Source organism: Sinocyclocheilus grahami, unplaced genomic scaffold (genome assembly GCF_001515645.1).
Source record: "Sinocyclocheilus grahami isolate Dianchi unplaced genomic scaffold, SAMN03320097.WGS_v1.1 scaffold314.1, whole genome shotgun sequence".
Lineage (NCBI taxonomy): Eukaryota > Metazoa > Chordata > Actinopteri > Cypriniformes > Cyprinidae > Sinocyclocheilus > Sinocyclocheilus grahami.
This window is the reverse complement of record NW_015505493.1, coordinates 412,974-422,230: the sequence shown is the minus strand read 5'-3', so window position 1 is coordinate 422,230 and position 9,257 is coordinate 412,974. Positions and strand designations below refer to the sequence as shown.

The following is a 9,257-nucleotide window of genomic DNA, read 5'->3' as shown; positions in this document are numbered from 1 at the left end:
AAGTTGATGTATTTCCTCAGCGACCAGCACGGATCAGCTCTAGGCATGTCAAAGTGGATATTGTCCTCTTTTGGAAGGCCAAACAAAGTAGTTTCGCTTTCACAATGAAACACACAGCGTCTCCACGACATGGCGACAAACAGCAACAACAAAAACAACAACAAAACTATAGCGAGAAAAAAAGTTACACCTTCTTTCTTTGTGTGAACATTTGGGCGGCGTTATGCAAATCTTCCCACACAGTGACGTAGACTTGTGGGTGCGTGTTTAAATTAGGTGTTTTAGGAGGGCGTGGACAAGTCTTAACTTTTATAAAGAATATCTCTTTGGATTTGAGACTTTAATCTTTGCAACTTTAGGGATCTTATCTATGCACGAACAGCTTGTAACACTCCAAAGAGAAAGGAAAATTTGAAATGGCATCATATGCCCCCTTTAAGAGAAAACGCCAATGAAAATTGGCTAGTGGATTTTGCATGCCGAGCCACTCCCCGTGCCTACGGGTATATAAGGTGACAGCGCGCATCCACTCATTAGGTTTTACACCGAGGAGCCGAGAACGTGTCCCGGCAACAACGAACGGTTCAAGGTTGTGGCATTGGGACATAACGTCTCCGTTCCCTCCATCAGGGAATGAGGATAACCGAGACGTTCCGTATCTGTCGCTCACTACGAGTTATGTCGAATGACATATGGGGTCCATGGAAAACGCCACAACCTGAACACCGTCACACAACCCTGTGACGCTGCAATTGTTGACAAGCTGTAGCATGTCACAAAAGCTACCCTAAGGTCGTAACCTTCCCAAAGCCCCAGCGCAAATTCACTGACCTTGGTACCGAAGGGGACCAAATGGTGAGTACATCGCTGCTGGATCAGGCCAAGCTGATGTTGCGTCCACAAAAAGTTTTTGGAATGGATTTCAACCTTCAGTGAAAGATTGCTTCAAATCTTTCCTATTTGTTCTTTTCAGCCTTGCAGAACGATGGGGAAGCATGCCTTAAGGAAAAGGTCATTACGGAGACCACATCCTACCTGTAGGGAGGTGACGTGGAGATACTGATATGGACTGACCCAGGGGGCAGTACTACCTATGGAATGGGTCTCTGAGGCAGGTCCTACTTTAGAGTAGGGATGGAAAACTGCCAGAAGAGACTGACAGAGCGGGTCTGTCAAGGGAAGATACGGGTTTACCGAGAGGGAAACCTTACCATGGAAAAATACACATATGGGATTACCCGTAGGGAATCAAGCCATATGGACACCTAGCCCAGTACAGGGGCTGACCGGGACTCCGGCCATGCTAACACTAGTACTGGGCCTGGCGTCAGACTGCTCCGCCAAGTCTGACTGCTGGGGGTGCTGGAGGATGCTCAACCAGGGTTCGCCAATCGGGGAACTCTACTGGGATAAGAAAGGCGCTCGCATCCCCGTGTGAGGGGGAAATGGTGCAGCAAACATGACACCGAGCCAGATCTTCCCGCCAATTACCTGTTACCCAACACACGGGAAAAAACGGCTCTACACGAAGGTCGTAAAACCAGCCCGCAGCTCGACAGATATCTGCCAGAGAGGCGCCGTGCGCCAGCACCCAGGAGGAGGCAACACTTCAAGTGGAGTGGGCTCTCACCCCCAGGGGGCACAGCTCGCCTTGGGATTGGTACGCCAAGGCAATCGCATCCACTATCCAGTCTGCTTGGAAACAGCCTTCCCTTTCTGCTGACCTCCAAAACAGTCAAAGAGCTGCTCAGAGCTTCTGAAGCTCTGGGTGCGGTCCATGTATATGCATAACACTCTTACGGGACACAGCAATGCCAAGGCTGGATCTGCCTCTTCTGGGGGCAGCACTTGCAGGTTCACCACCTGATCTTGGAACGGAGTGGTGGGAACCTCGGGCACATATCCAGGCCGGGGTCTCAGGACAACGTGAGAGTAGGCCGGCCCGAACACAAGGCACTCTTCACTTACCGAAAATGCTTGGAGGTTCCCAACCCTCTTGATGGAAGTGAGTGCGATCAGGAGCACTGTCTTAAGAGACAGGAACTTGAACTCAAATGAATCAAGCGGCTCAAAGGGACCCCACTGAAGTCCAGCCAGGACATTAGAGAGATCCTAGGAGGATATCAGGGGTGTCCTAAGAGGATTCAACCTTCTGGCACCCCTCAGGAACCTAACGATCAGGTCATGCTTTCCCAGGGACCGGCCGTCCACTGCATCGTGATGTGCTGCGATGGCAGCTTATACACTTTCAAGGTGGAGGGTGACAGCCTACGCTCCAACCTTTTTTGCAGGAAAGAAAGCACGACTCTAATTGAGCATCTCTGGGGGTCTTCTCAGTGAGAAGAACACCAATTCGTGAACAGACTCCACTTCAAAGCATAGGTATGCCTCACAGAGGCCGCTGGTGGTAGATCACCTAGGTCTGCCACGTCCCGTCCAGAAGCCACACATGGAGGTTCCAGAGATCTGGACGCGGGTGCCATATGGTGCCCAGCCCTTGAGAAAGGAGGTCCCTCCTCAGGGGTATGCGCCAGGGAGGGGCTGTCACGAGGAGCATGAGTTCCGAAAACCAGGTCCGGGTGGGTCAGTAAGGCACAACCAGCAGGACCTGTTCCTCGTCCTCGTCCTGTCCAGGACCCCGAAGCTGCCTGCCCATTGCACATAGTGCCCCAGCCCATATTGGAGGCATCTGTCGTGACAACGACATGCCGGGACACTTGTTCTAAGGGCACCCCGGCCCATAGAAAAGCAAGGTCTGACCAGGGGCTAAATATGTGGCGCCACATCGGTGTGATGGTGACACAATGTGTACCCTGGCACCATGCCTATCTCGGGACTCTTGAGTGTAACCAGTGCTGAAGTGGTCTCATATGAAGCAATCCGAGCAGCCTGACTGCGACTGCGGATGCCATATGCCCCAGGAGCCTCTGAAAATGTTTCAGTGGTACCACTGTTCTGCTTCTGAAGGAACTCTGGAAGAACCGACTGGGCACGTTCGTTGGTGAGACGTGCTGTCATACTCACCAAGTCTAACTCCATACCGAGATAAGAGATTCTCTGCACAGGGGAGAGCTTGCTCTTCTCTCGGTTGACATGAAGCCCCAACTGACTGAGATGCCGAAGCACGAAGTCCCTGTGATCGCACAACTCCTCTCGCGACAGGGCCATAATGCCATGCCCGACCCTCGAACGTAAACTGTAGGAACGGTCTTTGACGAGGAAATATCGAGACATGAAAGTACGCATCCTTCAGATCGATTGCTGAAAACCAATCTTGGGCTTGAACGCATTTGATAATATGTTTCTGCGTCAGCATCTTGAACGGGAGCTTGTGAAGGGCCCGATTCAAGACTCGCAGATCCAAGATAGGTCGAAGGCCACTGCTTTTCTTGGGAACGATGAAGTAAGCGCTGTGAAACCCCTTCCTCGTCTTGGCTGGAGGGACTGGCTCGATTGCATCCTTCACCAACAGGACAGCAATTTCCTTGCGGAAGACAGAGGCGTCTTGGGCTGCCACCAATGTCTCGATAATGTCATTGAACTTGGGAGATCGCCTGGCGAACTGAATCGTGTAGCCAAGTCGAACCGTCCAAATGAGCCAGCAGGACGGGTTGGGTAACGCAAGCCATGCTCCCAAACTCCGTAAGAGTGGCACCAAAGGGACAGTCGACGTACCCGCAGTTGAGTTCAGCGATGGGGAGTTGTGTTGGATGGCCCAGGAGGCATCGCGTTCTGAGTAATCGCAGCAAAACGCCCTGTGTCCCCGGAGGGACTTGCCAGAGATGCGTGGAGAGGCGTTGCATCTCCGAACCGCGACCTCTTGGCCATTGGCGATAGGGGGCGTCATGGGTGAGAGTGAGGAAGCGGTGCGTCACTCACTGTTGACCCACGAGCCTTGCAACCCGGAGGAAAAGGAAACTGCTCTTTTTTTGACAATGTGGTCGCCGCAGGCTCAACGGTTAACAAAAAGAAAAGGGAACAGAAGATTCTCCATCCGGCCCTCCTCCGGGGGAAGGAACGGCGCAGTGTTTGCCACCTCCTGAAGAGCAGTCTTCCACATCTCCTTTGGACAGGAGACACGGACAATTCCAATTCGGGCACAGGTGCACCGCAACCGCTCTCTCCACCTGGGGAATGTCCATGTACCCCCTAGCTGCCCCACCATCGAGGGAAGGGAGGACGGAAGAGGGAGACGAGCGGCTTCTGGCCGTGAAAGGGGCTGTCCACGACTTCGTCACCTCTTCATGCACCTCCGGGAAGAAAGGAACTGGGGCAGGGCGCGGTTGTGAGCCGCGCTCCGCACCCAGAAACCATTCATCCAGCCGCGAGCACTCAGGACTGGGCGGTGTAGTCACCTCCAGCCCGATGCTCGCAGCTGCCCGGGCAAGCATGACCGACAGCTCTGGGCCAGATTCGGCAGTGGCGACAACACCGAGGCGGGCAGCCCCACAGAATCATCATCCTCAGAGGCCCATAGCCCATCCCCCGATGCTGCAATCGACAGCTGATCCTTCGGCGGACCACCGAATCACACGCTGGGACCGCCGTGAGACGGCCCAGCAGAACCACTCGGCAGCCGCACAGGACATGCACTGCGGGAGGAGTGAGAGGTCCGTGGGGCATGGCCCGACGGAGAAGCTCTCACTGTTACCCTCACATCTCCCAGAGCACTAGCCAGCGGTCCTCTGCTCGCGGCAGAGAAACAGGGACGGGTAGTGACAGAGGGGTCTGCTCCACTCCCCTTGAGGAGAGAGAGATGCGATCGCAGCGATGCCATGGTCATACGCCCACAATAGACGCATGACTCATCTACAAGCGCCGCTTAAGCGTGCTGAAGGCCCAGACGCTGAAGACAATGATCGTGGCCATCAACAGAGGACAGGAAACGACCGCATCCAGAAGGACACGGACGAAACGGCATCTTGAAAAAGACACGAATCGTCGACACGAATTTGCTCTTTTAGAGGAAACTGCTCTTTTAGGTGAAGCGCCCAGGGGAATCGATGCTGACAGGGACACCGCTGTAACGCGCCATAACACCAACCAGGAACAGCCTCTCGTTGCACTCAAAAATGAACGGCTTTGTAGCAATGATTATCATCAGCTACTCAGCTCCGAAGCAAAAATCTAATGAGTGGATGCGTGCTGTCGCCTTATATACCCGTAGGCACGGGGAGTGGCTCGGCATGCAAAATCCACTAGCCAATTTTCATTGGCATTTTCTCTTAAACTCAGAGATGATTGGCCTCCCAAGTGAGACCCCATATGTCGTTTGACATAACTCATAGTGACCGACAGATAGGGAACTAAAATGTAAAGTAGAGATTAAAAGTTCCTTCAGTATAAAATAGCAAAATGCATTTATTGTTTGATTTTGAATGTTCATCACAGTATTTATAATGCTGTATGTAATATATAACAACTGCATTAATCAATGGAACCTTTTTTCTTGCTCCAATTCCATTGAACTTATTCAAATTAAATGTGTAGTTTCAAGATTTCAAATGGGATCTAGTGAGAGATGTTTGCTTTTAGAATAGTTAAAAATAAAACTATTCTTTCTTGCCCTTATCTTGTAATTCCCTCGGTTTGCTCTTATTCATCAGATACAATCAAGCCTTCACCACCATTGTTGTTTCAAATGCTTTCAGTGCCTGGCAATTTAAATGTTAAAACAAACAGTTGAATAAGTTAGTCTCCATGGAGTGCATGTGTTTTAGCATGATTGTGTGTGCCCATAAGAGTGTGTGTGTTCCCAGAGCTAGTTCCTCTGGAGCAGGAATCCCACCTCAGGCTTTGGAGCACGGGGCCATTTAGCCCGGCCCCGGCCCATCTGCCCAGGCTTCCTGTTTTGACACATCCAGGCCTCCGTGCTGCTCTTGCAGTTCCAGTGGAAAAATATCCCAGGGTCCCACATTACGCTGCTCCATTCCACAATGCACTGTGCCATACTCTACACATCTGCATCCCTTATATCCAATGTAAAACCAGGCCAGGCTATGGACAGGCATTCACGGTGCCACCACTCCAGTTGACTGTGAATCCATGCTCATGCAGTAGTTTGAGCAGCAGAGCAGCACAGTCTTTCTTTTAACTGCACATACCTTTTTCAAAGATAAATTGTTGTGATTTGTTGATCACACAGTAGATACAGTAGTCTCTTTATGTGTGTTGCAAATGTACTTGAGATGAAAGAATAAAGGGAGCTGCTTTCAGATGAAGTTGAAGATAAAGTGAAGTTTAGGATTTAACTAATTTATGGGTTTAAAGTTAACCATATTAGGGAGATCCTAGGAAAGGTGCATGCTGTACCTCTTTAAGTTTATTTAGTTTTGAGGTTATTGTAATATATTACAGCCATAAGTACAGTGGTTTATTATGCTGAGGATGGTGGTCCTACTGTCTAGTGTTTAGTTTTAATGTGAAATATTGTGATATGTTGTCTAGATAACAATTTGCAATGGCTGTTGTGTGTCTTTCTTGGTTTAAGTTGGTTTAATTCAACAAGATAAAAAGCAGGAATCTGGTATCATCTGTTTCTTTACTTTATTATTCTATTTTAAGATTATTTTCCCTCCAAAAACAAACAAAAAATTTTAACATTTTATTTTAAAGTGACAATTACACTAGTTATACTAGATATACTCACTATAGTAATAAAAGTTAATTGCGCATAATTAGTATATGCATAACTAAGAAACTAATCCTAAACCTAACCGTAACCTTAGTAAGCACATGTAGTTAATTAATATTATCCAGTTCTTATGAAAAAAAACAAGATCAACCAGACCTAAGATATTTTCACCTGTAGTAAATGGCACATATGAAATTGATCTAAAGGCAGAGTAAGTGTTGATCTAAAGTCCTCATTAAAATAATTTAGTGAGTATTTATGTAAATATCAGCAGCTTTTCTTAATTAAAACCTTCTGGTGAATTTTTTTCTTGCAGCGATAGAGCTAAGGTTTGTGCCTGATCCTCCAACCTTAAATATCACTGAGAAGACTCTCAAAATCAATGCTTCAGATACACTGGAAATCACATGCAGGTAAGCTTTGCTTTTGGAGAAGAGCAATTCTGTCTTCATTCATTTTCATTCTGAAGCTACTTTCCCCCATAAGGGTGCTGTTTTTGTTAGCTATTAATTTTTTATGGCAAAAACAGAAGCTAAACAATGTAATTTTTGCTTGAACATTGTCTTTTCAATCTGTTACACAGGGGACGTCAGATCCTGGAGTGGTCTACACCTCACAACCGAACCCGCTCTGAAACCCGGCTCACCACAACAGACTGTAGTGGCAATGGACTGTTCTGTAGCACTTTAACGCTCTCAAAAGCTGTAGCCAATGAGACTGGAGAATATCGCTGCTTCTATAAAAACCTGCCTATAGAGGATGGAAAGACTTCTATATCTGTCTATGTCTTCATACAAGGTATGAATTTCGTGTGTAATTTTAAAAGTTTTTCATAACTTTCTGACCCAGTCTCCCACTCTCTTCTCGCTCCCAGAAAGTGGGAGCGAGAGAGTTGGAATGTTACAAAAATGTGTTCATCGCATACTTCCTCTGTTATCCTTCAGGATAACCTCTTGACCTCTTCAAACTTTATAACCTCTTCATTCCACACACATTTTACTTCCCTTTTCAACCATAATAGCTGTAAACTTCTGTCTTGTCCAGACAGACAAAATATAGGAAATGGGTTGTTAGTGTGATTTGGTAAACCTACTTCATTCCATACCTATGAAACCTGATCAAATGTGCATAACAATTTGTAAGTACTGGTGTATCATACATGATTTTGTCAACATTATCTTTTCTGCATGTGCTTTCATATATATCGTTGTTGGATAAATATATACAATAGACATGCTTATGTTTTTAGATTACCGTACGCCATTTGTCCGAATGGCTCAAGATTATGATGTGGTGTTCATTCGTGAGGGAGAACAGGTGGTCATTCCCTGTCTGGTATCTGTGGAGAACCTAGACGTCACACTGTACACAGTGAGTGTTTATACACACACATTTTCTCCTACCCTACATTGGTAACCTGCAAATGTTACCTTCTATTTCTAAGGAGCTATTTCTGTTTAATCTAAATGTAAATTTTCATTGGCATCATTTTTATGTGTTAAGAATAGTTCAGTGATGTTAAATAATATTTTTGATCTAAGAAAAACCAGTTAATTTTGCTGTTGTTATTATTTGTGCAAAACTTGTAGTGTTTTCAGCAAATTACACTACCATTAAAAAGTTTAGTTCTTTTTAATGTTTTTGAAAGTCTCAGTATAAGGCTGCATTTATTTGAACAAAAATACAGTAAAAAAATAAATATTGTGATATAATATTACAATTTCAATTACCAATTTTCTAATTGAATATACTTTAAAATATAATTTATTCCTGTGATGAAAAGCTGAATTTTCAGAAACCATTTCTCCAGTCTTCAGTGTCACATGATCCTTCAGAAATCATTCTAATATGTTGATTTGCTGCTCAAGAAACTTTGCTTATCATTATTAAAGATGATTTTCATTGTGCTGCTTAATATTTTGTGGAAAATGTTTTTTCAGGATTCTTTGATGAATAGAAAGTTCAAAAGAACAGCATTTAGAAAAAATGTTTTGAAACATTACAAATATCTTTACTTTCCTTATTTGATCAACTGAATTCATCCATACTTAATAAAAGTATTAAGGCCCGTTCACACCAAGGATAATAACTATAAAGATAATGATGAAGGTAGTTCTAAAAATCATTCTCAATATTAAAGAATAGTCCACACCACAGCTATAACGATAAAGTCACAGAGAAACGATATCGTTGGAATCACTTTTTTTCATCCTGCTATAACGAGCTCGAGAGTTTAAAGCGGCAGATTCCTGTGTGCTTAAAATAAACAATAAACGCTGGTGTAAATGCGAATATCTTTATCTCTATAGTTATCTTTATAGTTATCATTCTTGGTGTGAACGGGGCTTTAGTGTCTTTGAAATTCTAAATGGACATTATTTATATACCTTATCTGTTGACTACCAATCCATAATAAATATCACAGATGCGACTTTAAAATATTATACTAATATTTTAAAGTTTATGTGTCAAGATCCCTGTGTTGTTTTGTGATTCACTGCTGGTGGTGTGATGGGAACAATGTGTTAATGGTGTTTGTCTTCAACAGAAGTATCCAGTAAAAGAACTGGCCATTGATGGGAAAGAGGTTATCTGGGATAGCAAGAGGGGCTTTATCCTGCCT

The 9,257-nt window shown here is 45.5% G+C and overlaps 1 protein-coding gene across 1 annotated transcript in view; it reads left to right on the top strand.

Moving 5' to 3' along the window:
• kdr (kinase insert domain receptor (a type III receptor tyrosine kinase)) overlaps positions 1–9,257 on the top strand; it is a 38,036-nt gene that overhangs the window by 6,489 nt on the left and 22,290 nt on the right. Inside the window, exons 2-5 of the mRNA XM_016294262.1 lie at positions 6,951–7,047; positions 7,218–7,432; positions 7,884–8,005; positions 9,183–9,257. The exon at positions 9,183–9,257 is cut by the window's right edge and continues 94 nt beyond it. Coding sequence (XP_016149748.1) covers positions 6,951–7,047; positions 7,218–7,432; positions 7,884–8,005; positions 9,183–9,257 — 509 coding nt within the window. The remainder of the gene's footprint in view (positions 1–6,950; positions 7,048–7,217; positions 7,433–7,883; positions 8,006–9,182) is intronic.